The 21,341-nt window shown below is 39.9% G+C and overlaps 1 protein-coding gene across 1 annotated transcript in view; it reads left to right on the top strand.

Annotated features, from left to right (window-relative positions):
- The first annotated feature begins 415 nt into the window (after positions 1–415).
- Positions 416–21,341, top strand: part of UBE2D2 (ubiquitin-conjugating enzyme E2D 2) — a 63,806-nt gene continuing 42,880 nt past the window's right edge. Inside the window, exon 1 of the mRNA XM_006866140.1 lies at positions 416–1,089. Coding sequence (XP_006866202.1) covers positions 1,066–1,089 — 24 coding nt within the window. The 5' untranslated portion in view covers positions 416–1,065. The remainder of the gene's footprint in view (positions 1,090–21,341) is intronic.

Here is a 21,341-nt window from a genome sequence, read left to right on the forward strand (position 1 = left end):
CTGTGTGCCTTTCCTATGGCTGACATGCCAGTGGCTGAAGAGAGAGCAGCATTCAAATCCTCTCCAGCTAAGGCCTTGGTCACAATGGCTAAATCCCCGGCAGGTGCCTAGGCTGCTACAACTAGGCTTTCGAATCTGAAGAGATCTACGACTTCAGGGAAATCCCTGCTCTGCCGCTGAGGAGTTATATGACCTTGGACAAGTCTCTTCCTCCTTTAGATGTTGCAATGGTCCTAAGTGCCTTCTCCTGGGACTGGTATGGGGACAGTCAAGCGATCTGGAAAATATTCGCCCTTAAATGTTTATTGATCTTCGATGACACACGAGTGGGGAACTAGTAAGAAGAGACTCAAGGGTCGCGGCGCGGGAATAACCAGGACCCGCGTCTCAACGATCGCGAGATCTCCTCCCTACCCTTCCTGGCGTCATCCTCTCGACTGCCGTGGCAGCGTCGGCGACGGCCGTAGGTTCTTTACATGGACGACCCGTATCCCTCCGCGCCAGCGCAGCTCGGCCCTCCCTCCTCTGGTCCACCAATCCCCGCGTCTCCCGACCTTCCCCTCGGCCTGGGCCCACCCCGCGTTCTGGCGGCCCCACCCCAGAGGCGCCGCCCGCTCGCGCGTCCCTCGGTCCACCTGCAGCGGGCAGGAAAGCAGGCAGTCTCTCCGGTTGTCCGACCGAGAGGCGCCTGCCAACCAGAGGCTGGGGCTCTTGCTTTCCGGCGGAGGGATCCGTTGCGGCTGTGGAGGCGGCGCTGAGCCTGGGAGGAAGCGCTGAGCCTGGGAGGAAAAGGCAGCTGCGGCGGCGGCTTGAGCGGCCGCGCATAAAGGGGCCGCCGCCGGGTGATGCGGTGACCGCTGCGGCAGGCTCTGGAGCCGAGTGGGCCTCGGCCCTCAGCCCGTCCCACCGGGCCCGAGCTCAGGAACCCCTCGTCTTTTCCGGCCCTCCTCGCCCTCTCCGGCCGACCCGCAATCGCCGAGGCGGCCTCGCATCCCCTTGCCCCTTCCCCATCCCCGTCCCCGCCCCCGTCCCCGCCCCGGGGGCCGCCGCCACCCGCCTCGCACGATGGCTCTGAAGAGAATCCACAAGGTAAGCGACTGGAGGTCGGTTGCGGGGACAGGCCACTTGGCGGGTCGGCTGAGCAGGCTGCGGCCTGCACTTCCCGCCGTCGCCTCCACCAGGCTCGCGGCCTCTTCGGACTCGGCAGTCGGCAATGGCCCTGCCGGGAGGCCTTCACGCCCCACTCCCAGTGATGGCGCCCGAGGAGGCCCCGGCACGCAGCCCGCGCTTAGGCGGAGGTGCGCTCTCCGGCTCCCTTTCCAGACCCCGCGTGGGATGAAGCCCCCAGGTCAATGAAGGCCTGGGGGTTGCTGGGCATGAGAGCCATTGTCCGGCCGGGCCGAGGAGGGGGCTGGGGCGTTGGGCGGTCCCGCCGACAGAGGTGGAAAGGGCTCCTCGCCCCATCTCGGCCCCCATAACCTGCCCTACTTACTTTCTCCGAGCCGCGGAGCCGGGCCCCGTATCTCGGAGAGATGGAGGAAGCAGCTTGGCCCCGTCCACAAGTGTTTCTTCACTGAAGCTGTCTTTTGGGCGGCTTCAGACTTCGATCCACCCACCCTGCTCGACGAGAAACTGCTGAAGAGTAGGAAGTTGAGAAGGAAAAGTGACTCCTCTAAGAGAGGGGAAATAGCAGAAAAAGCGTTTGATGCACTGAGGTTGTCATATGTAGTTAGAAACTAACAGAGTATCGAGAACGAATCGAATAGAAAAGCTGCTAAATTGGCAAGAGTAGAAGTAGAAACCAGAACATTGCAAACCACTGGAAAAATTACACAAAGGTTCCTTTCACTTCACACAAGGTGAACTTTAATACTTAAATTAGGAGATACGTTTAGAAAGAGTTTTGTTTGTTTGTTTTAATTTAGGGTTTTTTTTAAGGCTTTTTATTAGAATTTATTCATTAAGTTGTTAAAGGAGGTTTTCTCAGTACTACTATATAGAGGATGAGTTTGGTTTAAAAAAATTTTTTTCTTCTACTCAACTATTGTAACAAGGAGCCCTGGTACTATGAGTTTGGCTGCTAACTTAAAGGTCAACAGTTCGAATCTACCAGCCGCTCTGCGGGAAAAGATGAGGCTTTTCTGCTCTGATAACGATGCATAAGCCTCGGAAACCCGCCACAGGCTCACTGTGAGTCAGAACCGACTCGACGGCACCCCGCCCCCCTCCCGCGTCACACACTCTACACACTCTCCTTTTCCCCCACTTCCACTTTATAAGTGGAGATTCATTTGGCTGCCCAGAGTGGCAGTATTAAGCCTTTAACTAATAGTAAGAAATAAGTACCTATCCTATCCATCTTGAACCATGGGATGCCGATGCAAAAGGAAGCCAATTTTCACCTTGCTTTACACCATCAACATGTAGATTGTTGGATGTTATAAATGCCTCAACTCAGCAGGCGGTCTTCATGTAATTCTTGATCAAAGACTTAGAACATAGTGTGGAATTAAACCCAGTTGTTACTGTACATTAGGTTGGATCCTTAACTAATTCTTTTGACTTATTTAATTTTTAACAGATGAAGAGCAGACTTTTAAGACTAAATTTTGTACTACACTGAGGCAGGTTATTTGGTAAAAGAAGCTGAAACCTTAAGCAAAGATCTCTAAAAGAATCACTGAAGGAACAGGATTACACTGAGGAATGACCATCAAAGTAAACTATACAGGGAGTCTTCAAAAAATATGTGAGAAAATAGAAATTTTCCACGAACCTTTTGAAGCCACCTTTATTTATGTATTTTGAAGACTTTCAGGAGTTGTTAGTTTCTTGAGTGTCTAATTGGGAAGTTAGCAAGTTGAGATGCCATTTGGTTTACACCTGTAGAAGATTGTGCTCTTACTTTCATAGACTGAAGAAGAGTGAACAGAATGTGTGATATACTTCATAGATAAATCTAACCTTTAATCTCTACATTGGTTGATATATGTATCACGGACTTCTTCAGAGAAAGAGAGCACTCTAACTCAAAACATACATTTTAATAAAACCTGTCACCAATTGTATGAATTTTTTTTTTTTTACTAGTTCATAATTCCTAGAATAGAGTTTCTCTGGAACACATCCTTATAAAAATTTTAATGAAGTAAATCAAGTTTAGATAGTAACTTGGAACTTTTAACATGTATTTATTTCCCCCTGCCTGACTTATAAAAGGAGCTTTCCTCAAAGTATGGTTTAACTTCTGAGACTGCCAATGATTGGAAAAATATTTATTTTTGGCACATTAGTAAGATTATAAAAACAAAACGGAGTTTTTCCCTCAAGAAACTTTTTCTATGACACTAGTTTTAAATTGAATGGAAGACTTACTAGACATGTTAAGTGCCTTCGAGCTGACACAGAGTGACTCTGTATAGGGTTTGTGAGAAACAGCTATTGGGTTTGAACTACTGATCTTGTGGTTCACAGATAAATTCAATTTTTCTTATACTCAGTCATAGTTATTTATCTATAATGGATTCCCAAAACTTTCTTGGTCTATATATTCCTAATTATAATTTTCTAAATATTCCTAAAATACTTCCCCAAGTTTTAGTGATCACGGATTGCTGTATCTGGGTTCTAATAAAATTTTACTAAGAACAACAAACACATTGAGGCATCTTTAGGAATTCAGTATCTTGCTTCTTTGACAGAGGGTAATAGTATTTAATGACTTGGGCAGTCCTTCAAATGTTTCTTTTTTGGAAAAAGGTTTTGGTGGTCTTTATTTTGAAATGGTTTTTAAAGTCTCCTGATCTATGCTTACAACACAGTGTACCAAAGAGGGTCATTATGAGCACTCAGTGTAATTCTGGGCAGGATTGAGGAGTATTCTCTGCAATAGTTTGCATTTATACCAAATAGCCAAATGAGCCCTGGTAGCACTGAGATAAGCATTGGACTGCTAACTACAAGGTTGGTGGTTCAAACCTACCAGTGCTCTGCTAAAGGAAGAGACTGTCTGCTCCCATAAAGAGTTTTTACAGACTCCGAAATCCTATGTAGGAATCAACTCAATGGCAGTGGGTTAGATTTGTTTTGTTGTTGTTATACCAAATGGCCTTGCCTGCTATGCTTTGAGGTTTTCTACTACATTTATTATAGGTCTTAAGTTTTGATTTTGATTTGATATTTTGAACGTCTGCTTTTAGCAGCACCCTCTTTGCCCCTAGCCCTTTTCCAATTGACTGCATCTAGGGTGGAGGGTCAGAGAAGAAGAGGAAGACCCCCCCCAACGAGATGGATTGGCAAAGTGGCAGCATCAATGGGCTCAAGTATGACAACAATTGTGAGATTGGCCCAGGATCAGGCAGTGTTTCATTCTGTTGTGTGTGCATAAGGTTGCTGTGAGTCGGTACCGACTCGATGGCACCTAAACAACAACAATAGTCTTGTTGTGGGATGGAAAACCAAATCACCAAACTTAATAAATTCTGTTTAAAAGAAGATCTAGTATGTTCTGAATAAAAAGACTTCCAGTATTCTGTGTTGCTAATCAGACCTTTTTGACTTGCCTTCCTGTCTTAGTTTACTTTTTCAGTACAGGTACAAGAGGCTCTTTGGTTGGTATTCTTGTTATTAAGTGCCGTTGAGTCGCTTCTGACTCATAGGGACCCTATGTAGGGTTTCTGAGGAGTGGTTGGTGGGTTTAAAATGCCACTTTGTGGTTTGCAGTCCAGTGCTGATCCTACAGTGCCACACCAGTGCCATAATATTGGAATATAGGGTTAATTTCTTTCTTCTTGGGAAGGGTAAAAGACTGAATGTTGAGGTTTTGAGAAATTGAAGGCAGACCAAAGTTAGGATATGGAAAGTTTCTTAACAATAATAGGTATTGTACATTTTAATATAATCCTGCTAGTTGTATTAACAGTTGGTATATGTAGCTTTTAACAGTAACATAGCTTTAAAACAAAGGTAGTGCTTGAAAGCACAGTTCATCTCTGAAATATCTAGGTCTCCAGTAAAATGATGATTTCGAATTCTGGTGACTACAAAGACTAGGTAGAAAATCAAAGTGAACTCAAAAATGATGCTGTAGGATACACACTGGACTGCTAATCGCATAGTTGGGAGTTCAAACGCACCAGCCACACTGCAGGAGAAAGATAGGTTTTTCTAATTTAGTAAAAATTTACATCCTTTTGAAATTTTTGTAATAGTTAGGAAAAGTGGAGTGGTATTGAATTTAATTAAAGGAAAGTTGTGAAAAAAAATTTGTACAAAAATGTTTGTAGCAATAAGTGCTGTCAAGTGGGTTCCAACTCATAGCGACCCTGTATAGGGGTTCCAGGGAGCGACTGATGAGCTTGAACTGCCGACCTTGTGGTTCAAACCAACCTTTAGTCTAGTGCCTTAACCCCGAGGGCCACACCAGGACTCCCATACCTACAGTGGACTACTACTCAATAGTAAAAAGGAAACTGCTGATATAAGCAAAACATAGATGAATCGATTCACAATATATTATGCTGACAGAAAGATACCAGGTAAATTTACAAAAGAGTAAATTCTGTAATCTATAAATATGAAGTTCTAGAATGGGTCAAATTTATCTATATTGATATGTCAAAAAAATTAGTGTTTGCCTGGCTTGAAGGTTGTTTTATTTATTTTTCTGACTACAAAGGAGAATAATTAAATTTTCTCAGCCAAGGAAATGTTATATATCTTGATTATGGTAGTGATTCCACAGATAGACACATTTGTCAAGAAATAACTGAACTATAAAGTTGAAATGTATATGTTTTATTGTGTAAATTATAGATAAAGTTGATTTTTTAAAGAATTTACATTCTTGGAATCTCTATATAGGATTACTGAGTCAGAATCGATTTGATGGCAATGAAGTTTTTTTGGCTTGTCAAATGAAGACAGCTGAAATGCAACCAAAATACCGACCTGTTGCCATCGGATCGATTGTCCCTAAGGACAGGACAGAACTGCCTGATAGAATTTCCAAGGCTATAAATCTTTACAGAAGCAGACTGCCATATCTTTCTCACATGGAGCCGTGGTGAGATGAAACCATCAGCCTTTTTTCTAGCAGCTAAACACTTAACCACTGTGCTAGCAAGGCTCCTAGCTGCTTTGTTGTTTTGTTGTTGTTGTTGTTAGTTGCCATTGAGTTGTTACTGACATAGCTCCCTCCAAATGTTGCTATTGAGAATATCTATGGGTTGTTGCCAGATCTTTTTTTTTTTCAATGGACACTGCAAATTTAGATTTTGGGCTCCATTTTCATAAGCACTGGACTGTGGACTACAAGGTCAGCAGTTTGAGCCCATCAGCCACCCTTTGGTGAAAGATTGGGCTTTTTGTTCTCATAAAGATTTATAGCCTTGGAGACCCTATATAGGAAACCCTATATAAGTCAGAACGGACTGGATAGCACATAACAACAAAGTTAGGATTTTTAAAAACAACCTTTTTTGATTGTTTGATAGGTACCAGTTTAATATGTAAGTTTTTTCAAATGAGGTTCAGGAATATAAGAATTATATCATTTAAGCTTTATTTATTTTAAAAAGTTCAAAATTATTGCTTTACATGTAATACAGGTCCCTGGGTGGTACAGATGTTTTGCACTTGACTAAGTGACGCTGTTGGATAAGCACTGGATTGCTAACTGCAAGGTCAACAGTTCAAACAAACTAGCTGCTCATCGGAAACCTTGTACAGAGTTGCTATGAGTCAGGACTGACTCAATAGCACTTAACAACTAACCTAAAAATGGGCCGTTTGAGCCCATCCAAGCAACGCCATAAAAGAAAAGCCTGGCACTACTTTTGCAAAGATTACAGCTAAGAAAACCCTATGGAGTAGTTCTACTCTAACATATGGGGTTCACCATGAGTTTGTTTTTATGTAGATGTTGTTTAGTGCCGGTGAGTAAGTTCCGACCCATAGCGACCCTGTATAGGGTTTCTGAGGAGCTCCTGGTGAGCATGAACCGCCAACCTTGCAGTTCAAATGGCTTTGCAGTCTGGCACATTGGGCAAGATTAAACCATTTTTGGAAAAAAATTATAATTATTTTTTGTGCTAAGGTTTTCTACAATTACGTGAAAGGTTATAGAAAAAGTCAATTTAGTAGACACCTTAACCTTAGAGTAGTTTTCATAGTACACTTCATGATCTGTTTCATGTTATGAATCATCTTTCTGTAAATTATACACTTTGAAATTTTCTTTAAGATTGGGACATGAACAAAGCATGATTCTTAGACTATAGAAAGGAGTTGTACTGTTATAATAGTACTGAGTAAAAATGATAATTAAAAATAATAGAAGTGTTGTACTGTTTATTACCTTAATATTATCAGAGGTAACGACTGATCAGTTTCAAAATATCGAAACAAATTAGCAAAAAATCCTGTGGAATACTGGGGGCTTTAATATAATAAATGGATGGATGAAGATTGCTATTTAAATTAGTTGTGTTTTGGAAGGCAGACTCTTGGTGTGGCACTGTAGAATCAGCACTGGACTGCAGACCACAAGGTTGGCAGTTCAAACCCACGAGTTGCTCCTCTGAAACACTATACAGGGTTGCCATGAGTTAGAACCAACTCGACAGCACTTAACATCTTGGAAAGCATTCTTAGTCCAGAAGATAAACTTTTTGAAATAGTACTTTGGGGAGTTTTTTGTTTGATTGTTCATTAGTAAAGGATTCTTTGCTTTATAGTGTTTTAGGCTTGACTCATAGGATTGAATAACTTTTCTTTGGTTACTATTTAAATGTAATTTAAGATTCATTATTGAAAGATAATTGTTAATCTAGATTTTCTTGTCTCAGTGTATATTGCTGCACTGCAGACTGACAAAGGGAAGGCTTTGACAAAGTCAGAATCCACTTCTGGGTATTTTGGCCCATAGAGAGATGACTGTTAAATATCCTAGGCAATTCCCAAAATAGGAATACCTGACAGATGCCTCATGTTGCCAGGAACCTCTGTAGCTTCATCCCAGAAATGCAGGAGCACACTTGTTTGTTTTTTGTTGTTGTTTTTCTGTAGAAATAAAGTTGCGGTGGTTAGGTTCCCAGGCTAAGCTTCAAAATCATATTAAATAATTACATTGTATGAAAGTACCATTTGTTTTTCTGTCTCCTGAGTTAAGGTAGATTTCAAGGAATAGAATTGTAAACTGTTAGTACTTAAACACATCTTTGCTGCAGTCTGAAAAGACCACATGACTAGTGTCTTTTCTGGCACCCTTACGTAGTTGGGTATATAAGTCCAGAGGATGTGATCTTTTCCTTTTGTTCAGACATTTGGATATTTAGACACTCTGGAATCTGAAGATATTTTTCTCAACATCCCTTTATATTGTTGGGAGGTATCTGTTAATACCTTAAAATATGCAAAATTTGCATGTAACCCTTCCCTATATGTCTTTCATTATAGTCAAATTGGTTTTTAAATCTCTCTAAAAGATTAAAAACTACTGTCATGCCTCTTCAAACCTGTTTTAATCTTAGCAGATAACCCAATTGCCTGTTCTACAGAGAAAGTAGAAATTTTATGTGTGAATTCCTCAGTCTTCTTTTGAGTCATTAAAAGAAGAAAAAGCTATCTTCTTTAATCACCGTGTATCAGGCATTGCTGACTCAATCTTCTCAATGAGCCTGTGAAAATTCTGTTTGCCTCAGGTTGGGAGAGAAATGGAGATTTAGAAAAGAAAGCAAATTTTCCTAATTTTATGTGGTTAAGGAGCTCGGGCTGCTAATCTCATGGTCAGCAGTTCAAAACTACCAGTTCTGAGGGAGAAAGATGAAGCTTTCTACTCCCGTAAAGATTTACAGTCTCAGAAGTTCTGTACAGGGTCGCTATGAGTTGGAACTGACTCCACGGCATATAACAACAACATGGTAGGAAGGGCCCTGCTGACACAGTGGTTAAGTGCTCAGCTGCTAACCAAAACTCGTCTGCTTCCATAAATTAGATTTGCAGCGTTGAAAACCTGTGGAGGCAGTCTATTCTGTCCTGTAGGGTTGCTATGAGCCGACATTGGGTTTGGGTTTTAAGAAGGGCCAGAATTCAGATTTAGGTGGTCTTGGCTACAGAACCAGTACCTCTCCAAATGAACCTGCCATAGTCCTTCCATCTTGTCTCTGGAGAAGCTCATCTTAATCAAACTAATGTTTGCTTTCCATCCTATTCATTACTTTGGTCAGATCCTTGCTATTTGCTCTTATAGTTTCAATATCCTCTCTGCTAATTTCCTCATTATCAAGATTTTTCTTATCTTCAAAAAGAAAACAGCTTTTAAAAAGTCTCCCTCCCCACTAAACTACTTCCTTCCTCTGTATCCCTCCTATCTCAAACATTTCAGTGCCAAAATTCTTGGAAGTATAGTCTGCTCACTGTTCTGAAATTGTTTTTTTAAGGTCACTGATGATTACTTAATTACCAAATTCAATGGATATTCCAGTTTTTATTCAACTTTTGTAACAGTTAACATGGTTTATCACTCATTTTCCTTAGCTTTTGGCATATTGCTTTCTGGTTTTCTTCCTTCCTCATATCTATCGTTTCCCAACTTTGTTAGACCACTTTTTATACTAGTATTATTGCTGGGGAATATAGACAAGAGCTCACAAAATACACACAGATTAAAACTGACAATGGGGAAACAGTCTCAGATAAAATATATAATCAAAAAACAACTTATATGCTATTTTCTTGGCCATGTTGTTGTTGTTGTTGTTAAATGCCGTAGAGTCGGTTCCGACCCATAGCGACCCTGTACAGGGTTTCCGAGGCTGGAAATCTTTACGGGAGTAGAAAGCCTCATCTTTCTCCCGCGGAGCGGCTGGTAGTTTCGAACCGCTGACCTTAAGGTTCGCAGCCCAATTTGTAACCACTACGCTACCAGAGCTCCTTCAAAAACAATTCATTAAACCACAATGTATTATGAAACATCCCTTTTCCCCATTTGTTGTAAAATAAACACTTGGGAGTATTTTTCCTGCATATTTAATAAGGGGATACTCAATGTTGCATAAATATTACTATATTCTTTTGTTACAGTATAATATGACCATTTGTTTCAAACCGGTACATGGTGACAAAAGAAAATGCAAACTAAACAGTTAATTTTTTATTTGTAATATTCTGGCCATTAGTCTTGTTTGTTGGTAAGTGTCCAGTCAGTTAAGACTTATAGCAACCCTGTATAGTGTTTCAGAGGAGCAGCTGGTAGGTTTGAATCTCTGTCCTTGCCACACCAGGAGTCCAGCTACGTTATTAATTGTGCCATCCTGGACATGCCACATAATTTTTTTTTTTTAAATAGATACTTTGCCTATATTCTTGGGTTTAAGAATCAAAGGAGCCTGCTATTATAAAATTTTCTGGTGTTTGTCACAAGCCCATAGGAAGTGGGTTATTAATTAGAGTGGTAATATTTAATATACAATTAGCTTTGATAAAATAACTTCTCAACTCTACATTGAATTCTGACAGACTAGAGCAGTGATGCCCAAAGAGACAGTAGTGTTAGTGGGTAAATGCTATTTGTGCATTACCACTGATGAAAAGTCATGTGAGAACATCTTTTACTTTCTGGCCTTTATTGAGGCAAATTATTTCATTAAAATTGCAAAAATATATGACAATATTTAAGAAGCATATATTAAAAGTAGATAAAATTTAGGATAAAAATACTGCCACTTTTATTTCTGTAATACATATTAGCATCTCATGGGAAATTCGGCTGTAACTGAAACAGTTCTAGTTGATTCGTCTTAGAATCATTGTTGTCTGGCTTTTGAGTACTTTTCCTTATGCAGAAAATCAGAAAATGTCTTTTCACCCTAACCCCACCTCCTTCTAAATTCTTTATTCATCCTTGGAGTCTCAACAAAGATGGCTTCTTAGTAAAATATGCCCACCGGCAATTAGGATACTGCTATAGACTTGTTTCTTAGCATGTTGTTGTTGTACCATTGAGTTGGTACCAACTCATAGTGATCCTGTGCACAACAGAAAGAAACACTGCCCCGGTTCTGGGCCAACCTCACAATTGTTGCCATGCTTGAGCCTACTGATGCTGCCACTTTGCCAATCCATCTCACTGGGGGTCTTCCTCTTTCTCTCTGACCCTCCACCTTACCAAACATGATATCCCTCTCAAGCAGCTGGTCCCTCCTGACAATTATGTCTGAAGTATAAGAGACAAAATCTGGCCGTCTTGGCCTTCACGGAGCAAGCACCCTGGCTGCACTTCTTCCACAAACACAGATCTGTTTGTTCTTTTGGCAGCCCCTGGTACTTTTCACACATGATTAATTATTTCTCCTTTAAAAGAAACTTTCTAGAGCAAAGTTCCTATCTTTTTCTTTGTATTCCCAGTACCTGACACATAGTAGGTGTTCAGTGTTTGCATGAATGCCAGCAGTAAGCACTGTGGAGAAAGAAACAATAGGACTTTGTAGCAACATACCTGCTGGTTTCATTTTTTAGTCCTGTGGCCTTAGATAAATCACTAATTTTCTTGAGCCTCTGCTTCCTTGTCTATAGAATGGATATAGTGTCATATACCTTGCAAGTCTATGGGAAGGATTAGAAAAAAAGATACATAAAACTCTTGGCACTTAGGAGCAACGTAAAAAGGTAGTTTTTAATATTATTTGTCACTGTGGCTTCTTTGGCCAATAATGTTTGACCCTTGGAATTGGTAGAATATTGAAATTTTAGATGTCATTGTTTTGCATTTCGCCTCATTGCTTCCCTCAACCATAAAAGTCATGTGAGGGCATCAAACAAATATGATGTGAAAATAATGACGGTTTGTAGTATTTCTAAACTAAGAAAGGGACTAAATCCCTAGACCCCAAATTTCTTCTTCAGCAAACTTCAAAATACTGTCACCTCTTTGTCTTCTCATATATATAATCAACCTCCTGTTGCTTTGGCCCACGTGCATGGACACAGTTCTTGTCATCATCCCCACCCAACCACCACACCTTCCCCCTAGTACCCTTCTCATTTTATCCTGGCCCCTGGCCCATTCCTGTTCTTGGACCTAGACACCATGTGCCTGACACAGATATTAAAAAAAATTAATAGCACTACTTAAACAGATTTAGAAAGTCCAGCCTAGTAATCATGACAACATAACCCTTTTTCTCTGTTAAGGAGTATGGCATTTAATGTAGTTCATTCTTGGAGAAAACTAAGCCCATAATTTTAGTGGAGTGGTATTATTCTGAAACAATGTCCTTTTTTTTCCTCTTCCAAATAGTTCTAGTAAGCTGTATAAAATATTACCTATTCTTTGAAATGTTAGAAACAACCACAATTTGAAATCCTCAATAGCTTTAAATATTGTGGTGGTGTTGCCTTCGAGTGATTGACTCATCTCTAGACCCTGACATCTATCTCCTTAACACCCATCTTCAGACTCAGATTTATCTTGTTACAGTTTAGTCAGTAGTGATGACTTTTGTTTGTAATTTATTATTAGCATCTTTGCATATTTAGGAATATTCTTGTTTTGATAAAGGGTGCATTGTTGTGGGTGATTGGGAATTACTTATGAAACCACCCCGGACTTCTGTAGTAGCAATAATAATGCTATCACCGAATTTAGTAGTAGTAGGCCAATTCTTCTCCATCAAGAGGTTATTTGTGTCTTTAATCATTGTGCTTTACATTTATTGACTAGAAGTAAAATCTGCTTTGAAAGTATTGAGCTTACCAGCTATGTATCACACGTTTGTGAACATTTTTAAGATTGTGAATTCCTATAACATTTTATATATCCATTTCAAGGTTGATTTGAAACTATTTCTCAAATGCTTAAAACACTGATTGGTGAAAATTGAACAGAATTTTTATGCCTTTGCAAAAGGGAAGTAGTTATATACCCACTGCTCTTGCATTGATTCCTACTTATAATGACCCTACAGGGTTTCCAAGGCTGTAACTCTTTAAAGAAGCAGACTGCCACTTCTTTTTCTTGCATAACAGCTGATAGGTTTGAACCACCAACATTTAGGTTAACAGCCCAGCTTTTTGAGCCATTGTGCCACCATGTCTTTCTGAAAATACCCATATTTTAATTTATCATCACAGGATAGTCTACTCTAAAATATGTTAACTCAATAACGATCCCAAAAGATGGTTATGCAGAAAAAAAATTTCAGTGTATTTATCTTAATTTAATTCTACCAGTGTTGAACCTGTAACTTGATATGGAAATTAAATTGTGTAGGGGTTACATGGCAATATTAACACAAGATTTAAAAGGTGGTTCAAGAACTGCCTGAGATAAGACCCACTAGTTGTTCCATTCTTTCTACTTTTGTATGCAGTATTTTTATTGTCTGGTAGTATAGTGGTTACGAATCGGGCTGTGAACCTTAAGGTCAGCAGTTCGAAACTACCAGCTGTTCCACGGGAGAAAGATGAGGCTTTCTGCTCCCGTAAAGATTTCCAGCCTCGGAAACCCTGTACAGGGTCGCTATGAGTCAAAACTGACTCCACAGCACATGACCACCACCACCATTGTTGTTAAGGAGCTCTGGTAGCGTAGTGGTTACAAATCAGGCTGCGAGCCGCAAGGTCAGCAGTTCGAAACTACCAGCGGTTCCGCTCGAGAAAGATGAGGCGGCCTGCTCCCGTGAAGATTTACAGCCTCGGAGGGTCGCTATGAGTCGGAACCGACTGCACGGCACATAACAACAACTACTGTTAGTGTAAAACTGTTTTTAATGTTTTATTCTAGCTGTGTGACCAGTTTCATTTCTGGAAGCGCATAGGTTCTCTTTATCCCCAGTGTTGTCAAATTTCATGATGTATAGTGATATGGTCAGCTTAAACTATTTTGGTAGATACTTAGTTGATGTTTTCAAGCTTGAAATTCATGTCCTTAAGTTCTGGGAAATTATTGAATAATTTTTTTTCATTTTATTGATACTTTTGTTACCTTCATTTTTTATTACTAGATGTTGGACTACCAAGATTGGTCTTCCTCTTTTGGTTTATGGCCTTGTTGTTATTGTTATGTGCTATCGAGTCGGTTTCAACTTATAGTGACCCTGTTTAGGGTTGCCAGGTAGAGACTGGTGGGTTTGAACTGCAGATCTTATGGTTAGCAGTTCAGTGCTGATTGTATCTAGTCAAATAAATTTTTTTCCATTTAATTCTTATTTAATTGAAAAATTCAGAATATAATTGAAGCTCCAAAGTGATTTATTATTATTTTAAATATCTGAATTAAAGTATTGTTACATTGATGATAAGACTAAATATTGAGGGGGAAAATACCTATCATCTCTGAAGCTGGTGAAACAAATGCTACACTAAAGAGTTGAATATTATATAGCCATTTAGAATTGATGAAGTGGAGATGTAGTTTTCATTTTGTCTGTATTCTTTTTTTTTTTTTTTTTTTTAACAGAATTTGTTGTTAAGTGCTGTAAAGTCAGTTGGACCCATAGCAACCCTGTATAGGGTTTCTAAAGAGTGGGCTGGTAAGCTTGAACCACTGACTTTGTGGTTCAGCACATTAACCTTCAGCACCACACCAAAAGCATCTCTTTGTTGCCTAGTGTTTTTTGTTTTTACAAAACAAAAAATATATATTCATTTAAATGTCCAAAGGGCACTTTTTTCTCTTCTTTAAAATGAAACATTTTAATTGGTATTCTGTCAATTCCTGGGGTCTTGTTCACTAATACCTTCAGTGCAGCTTAGACTTCTTCTTTAAATGCCATCAGCAAATTTTTTTTTTTTTTTTTTTTTAGTATTTAGTAGAATGGCACAGTTATGTTTTGTTTGTTGTTGTTGTTGTTTTTTTTTTTAAGATTTTTATTGTGGATTTAGTGAAAGTTTACAGATCAGGTATCAGTTTTACATTCAACAAATCATACGCGTTGTTTCATTACAATGATTATAATCTCCTCCATGTACAGTTAACAGTATTTCTCTATGTTCGTTTTAGTTTATAAAAAAAAAACAAAAAGCAAAAACCCACTCAGGCATATATAATAATTTACACCTCCAAAGGGCACATTCTGCAAGTCTGCCTCCTGGCCAGTCCCTCTCTTCCCATGAATCTAGAGTCCTCAGCCGCTCCCCCTCTCTATGACCCCATCTGCCTCCATCTCTGGCATTGCTTCTTTTGTGGATAAGGTCCCGCCTTCTGCTTGTGCTCTTCTCCCCTGATGATCCTAGGGTCCTCTGTTTCTGGACTGTAAGATTAACCAATCCCCTGTTTTTGTTACAAAACTTCTGCCTTTAAAATTGTGACTGTTGCAGTTAGTCATGATAACAGTTACTCACTATTGAATCATAAGAATCTTATCCCCATGTCTTTTTACCAGACCCATCTAGACAAGATGAAAACTATTCAGTGGGGACTCTTTCTCTTCCCCACCCCAACCCCCACTCTTAAACTAAACTCCCTCTTGAAACCTTGTAAGCCAGTCACTTTGTGCCTTTATCACACCCTCATTTTAGGTAGCCAGTGTCTAAGTTGTCCGTTCATATCTATCCTGTGTACAGAGGGGATAGCATTGGTACTTGATATGAAGACTCCTTCCATCCAAAGGGCACATTTTGCAAGTCAGCCTCTTGCCCACAGATACACACAGCCTTTCTCAGTCCATGGGCCTGGAGTCCTCAGCTGCTCTCTCTGTCCATGCCTTCACCTCTATCATTGTCTGTGCTGTTGCAACTTTCCTGGGTAGGTCAAATAAAATTTTGTGTCAGTTACTCAGATTACATTCTAAATCTCCTACTAGTTTCTTTTCTTCATTGTTTTAAAGATAATTGTCACTACCCTCCTCCCCAACATCCTTTAAAGCACTTTTTCTAGATTTTCAGTTATTTTCCTCATTTCTATTCATGTTCATTGGGTGTTTGGGGCTCCAGCTTTACTGAGAAAGTAGCTGCATTCAAACAGTTTTCCTTATTTCTTCACCTTAAAGTCTTCCCATATTCATCCTCTTTTGAGGGGAGACATGATCTTTATCCACTGTAACTTTTCAAGATTCTTGCTCTTCGATGATTTTTTTCTATCATCAATCTATCTCTCTTCATCCTTAAACTTACTAAGGCCACTCCCATCCTATTATTCATTTTAGCACACAAGCTACCAGTTTCTTTTTTTTTCTTTAATGATTGGTTGTTTCCTTCTACTCATGTCTTTTATACTCATATAGTCCTCACAGTTTGGTGGTGCTGTTGAGTCAGTTTTGATGCTTAGAGACAGAGTAGAACTGTCCCATAGGATTTTTTAGCTTGTAATCTTTATCAAACAGTATCATTAATACCACATGCAAGTAAAATTTTGCTGAAGATAATTTTAAAATGTTTGCAGCAGTGCATCTGCGGGGAGCTGCCAGAAATTCACGTGGATTCAGAAGAGGATGAGGAATGAGGGATACCATTGCTGAGGATTTAGATGGATCTTGGCTAAAAGCAGAGAGCAACAGAAAGATATTTATCTGAATTTTATTGACTATGCAGATGTATAGCATTGTTGTTGTTATGTGCCGTGGAGTCGGTTCCAATTCATAGCAGCCCTGCATAGGATTTCCGAGGCTGTAAATCTTTACGGGAGCAGAAAGCCTCATCTTTCTCCCGCGAAATAGTTGGTAGTTTCGAACTGCTGACCTTGTGGCTCGCAGCCTGATTCGTAACCACTACACTACCAAAGCTCCTTGTATAGCATTGTGGAGAGTAGGAATTCAAGGATTGCATAATACTTAGATCTGCAATCGCTGCCCACAAAAGCACCAGTTAAGAAATCAAATGACATACTGTATTGGACAACTGTGCTCCAAAAAACTTCTTTAAAGTGTTAAAAAGCAAGGATGCCACTAAGGTGGGTCTTACCTAAGTCAGGGCATTTTCAGTTGCCTCATATGTATGTGAAAACTGGATAGTGAGTAAGGAAGACTGAGGAAGAATTAAAGCTGTTGAATTATGGTATAGGTGAAAATGTCCCATGGACTTTGTACCACGGACTGCCAGAAGAAGGAATAAATCTGTTGGAAGAAGTACTGCCAAAATGCTCCTTAGAAATGAGCATGGTGAGACTTTGTCTCATGACTTTGAACATGTTATCAGGATTAATCCCTGGAGAAGAAAAAACAACCATTCTTGGTAAAGTAGAGGATCACTGAAAAAGAGGCACACCCTCAAAGAGATGGACTGATAACAATGGCTGCAATAATGAGTTCAAACATAGCAAAGATTGTGAGGACCAGCAGTAGTGTATTGGTTCATGGTGGGGGAATGGCTTCAAAAAGTTTTTGGGAAAGTGAAATGGAAATAGAATGGAATTTTTCCATGCTTTTTTTTTTTTTTTTTAAGTTTTGTGAATTATGTGATAGTTTACATGGGAGAACATTAGCTTTACATTCATCCTGTCGTATATTGTTTCATTGCCATGGTTATAATCCCTCCCATCCATGCATCATCAACCAACCAAAGGGTATATAACCTGCAAGCCTGCGCCCCCCGCCCCAGTCATCAGCACACAACACAGCCCCTCTCCCTCTCTGGTTCTAAAAGTCCCCAGCTGCTCCATCTCTCCATGTCATCGTCTCTGCCTCCATTTCTGGCATCACTGCTTCTCTGGGTAGGGTCCCGCTCTCCGCTCTTCTCCCTTGATGGTCCCAGGAACCTCTGCTCTTAGACGGCAAAGTCAGGCACACCCCTCCTTTTGCTACAAAATGTCTACCTTTGCATTTCCAACCCTCACAGTCAGTCCTGATAATTATTTACTATTGTATCACAAGAGACCCATCCACATCTCCTTTCATCAGCCCCACCCAAACAGATTAGATACTACTCAGTGGAGATTCTTCTACCTTACTCTGTGCCGTCTTCCATAAACTTTTTTGAAACCCCTCGTACATAGGGTCACTGCTAGTTGGAGCCAATTTGATAGCGTCCATATAGGAGTCCTGGTGTGGCTTCGTGGGTTACAATATGGACTACAATATGGATTTGAACTGTTCAGGCTCACTAGTGGCTCCTTGGAAACCCTATGCAGGGTTGCTGTGGGTCAGAACTGACTTGACGGCACTTCACAACAACAACATTATACAGGTTTGGGATGAATCAGCCCTCTGTGATTCAAACTGCCAGCCTTTCCATTAGCAGCTCCTTCAGTCCTGTGTCTGTCTCATATTTTTTCTAAAACTACCCTCTCAACAGTTTCCAAAAGTGTATAATTCAGAGTTGTGCCACCCTCACCCACCCAAAAATAAAAACTAACACTACTGTCTAATTTCAGAACATTTGCATTACTCAGAAAAGAAACCTGGTAACAGTCACTCCCAATCCCCTATCCCTTCATTCCCTGTCAACCATTATTCTACTTTCTGTATGGATTTACATGCCAGTTCTAGACATTTTTTGTTAATGGAATCACATAATATGGCCTTTGGTGAGGTCCATGTGTACAGTCGTCTATAATCTTTACAGGAACAGAAATGCAGGAACAGCGGGTCTATTCAAACTAGTAACCTTGCAGTTTAGCGGCCCAACATGTAACCCACTACACTACCAGGGTCCCTATGCCAAGCCATACTGAAGGCTGTGCTCTTTGATCTTCATCAGTAAATGTTTTAAATCCTCTTCACTTTCAGCAAGCAAGGTTGTATCATCTGCATATCGCAGGTTGTTAATGAGTCTTCCTCCAATCCTTATGCCATGTTTTTTCTTCATAGAACCCAGCTTCTCGGATTATTTGCTTAGCATATAGGTTGAATAAGTATGGTGAAAGAATACAACCTTATCGCATACCTTTCTTAATTTTAAACTATTCAGTATTTGCAGGTTCTGTTCGAACAGCTGCCTCTTGGTCCAGTGCTGTAATTTGGTTCCAACTCATAGTGACCCTATATAGCATTTCCATGGAGCAGCTAGTGGGTTTGAACCACCAGCCATGTGGTTAGCAGTCCAGTGCTTATCCTGCAGCACCACAACAGGACTCCATAGAGCTCTCTGTTGTTTGACTGAAAACTGAGCCATGGTATCAAGTTTATTTCCAGACTTGAAGGGCCTTAGCCTTGGGGGTTCTAACTAACAGTGTTTAGTTTGGAGCCTGGACTATTCCACGGAGAATCAAAAACCTTTTTCTGTCAGATTGTTCTAAAATATAATCCTGGAATTGGAATGTAGTCCTGGATTTCTTTTTATTTAAATCAATAGCTCTCTTGACTATTGGTCTACTCCCCATATATCATAGAAATTATCTATTACCATTGTTAAATTTATCTTTTTGAGCTCTCTGAAACTAGCCAACTGTGTTTTGGAAAGGAAGCATTACTTTAAATTTCAAGGAGTTACTATTGTAGCGTAATGGTTTTTATATATTTCAAAATATATAAATGTTCTGAATATTAAAATTCCCCATATGCTACTTAATAAAAACAGTACATGTGTGACTTTTTTGAGGATGTTAATGGAAAAATGCCATTTTGATCTCTTTCAGGTTCCTGGTATCCAGCCACTTTATGTAGCATTGAAGCATGACAAGATAATGATAGTAGTATTTATTTTTCTTTACATGCTCTCAAACTTGGAACCTATGATACATGGTGGTTAGTCTTAGAAAGGAATGTTGCAGCAACCCCTACAAATTAAGTTCTTTAGTTTTCTAGTTTTCACTTGAGTTATAAGGTAGAGCCCTGGTGTGGTTCTGACTCTTAACAACAACAAGGCAGATTCATCTGGTGGGGGAAATCTTGGTCATCAAAAGGCCAAAAGAGAAGCTCTTTTCTAAGCATTTTTTTGTTTCCTTTGGAGTTAGTAAGTGATGGAAGCTTTTGCTATAGATGCTTCATCTTCTGTCTGTTAGTCACACATAGACTCTTCATATCTGCCTGGCAATGTGCTGCAGCCCTCACTTGATATAGAACAGTGGAGAGCAGAGACCAATGTTTAACTGGGAGAGTAGAAGAGTAGTAATCGTCATATCCTTATCTGTCATTTACTCAGTTTTCTACTATATCTTTGGTTGCCAAGTGTGTACTTTGTTAGATGTATGCTCTGGTGACTGCAGTCATTATTAGGGAATGAGAAAATTATTGCCTTTCCAAGTGCCTTACTTCGTTGACTCTAAGGTCTCATTGATTGAGACATGTACTACTGAGAAAGAAATACCATTGATTGAAAGATTTGTATCTACAATCAAAAGATGATATTGTGTTTCTTTAGATACTTGAAGTTACTGTATGTGTTTGTAATTGTACTTCAGCAGCTATAGGCTTTCTGCTCCCTTAAAGATTTACAGCCACAGAAACCCAGTACAGGGTCGCTATGAGTCAGAACCGACTCCATGGCATACCACCACCACCACCACCACCATGGACCAGACATTGTGAAAAAAGCTGAAGGTCAAATCCTGTTTACCACTTGATCAAGAGACATTAAATAATCACATAGACAGATATGAGTTATGCTGAATTATTTAAATAAATTGTACTTTTACATTATAGTATTATAACAAGAAATCAAATAGAAGTCAGGGAAGACCTAAGAGAGCAACATTTTGAGTGATTAAATTTGTGGAAGAATGAGAGGTGAAAAAAAATATTCCAGGCAGAGGATTCCTAGAGGTCTGAATTGGTTGAAATTTGATAGTTTCTGTAGGTAAAATGTCTAGAAAAGACTTTTTATGTTCAATAATAAAAGGTGCTCTGGTAGCGTAGTGGTTACGAATTGGGCTGCTAATCTCATGGTCAGCAGTTCGAAACTGCCAGTTCCGTGGGAGAAAGATGAGGCTTTCTGCTCCCGTAAAGATTTACAGCCTCCAAAACCCTATGCAGGAGTTGGAACTGACTTCACGGCACATAACAACAACAATGAATAGAATGTTACCTTTTAATTATAGCAGAACATTTCCTTCTATATACATGTTGCTGACGTGCTCAAAGAAAGAAGCTGCTTGTTCTCTAGTGTTAATCTTGTCTACTCTCACTCCAAAGCATCTTTTCTACTGAGGGTCAGCAATTAAATCCCAGTATATTCTGTACTTTACTATAGACTGCCTTCCTGTTTCCTAACATGGTTGATTGGATTGAATGGAATGGACTTCCTTTGGAAGTTGTTAGATGCTGTTGTGTATTTTTTCATTTGCAAGTGTTTGGGCACCAACCATCCCTCCCGCAACACCCTCTACTTCTCATCTAGGTTCAATCATCTATTGAATTGGGCAAACAGTACTCACAATTATGATATTTATTAGGGAAGTTAACAGGTTACAAGATCAGAAAATGCTGTTGTTGTTCCAGTCAGTTGATGATAAATGCCCATTGGGCACA

The sequence above is a fragment of the Chrysochloris asiatica genome, unplaced genomic scaffold (assembly GCF_000296735.1).
Source record: "Chrysochloris asiatica unplaced genomic scaffold, ChrAsi1.0 scaffold00087, whole genome shotgun sequence".
Classification (NCBI taxonomy): domain Eukaryota; kingdom Metazoa; phylum Chordata; class Mammalia; order Afrosoricida; family Chrysochloridae; genus Chrysochloris; species Chrysochloris asiatica.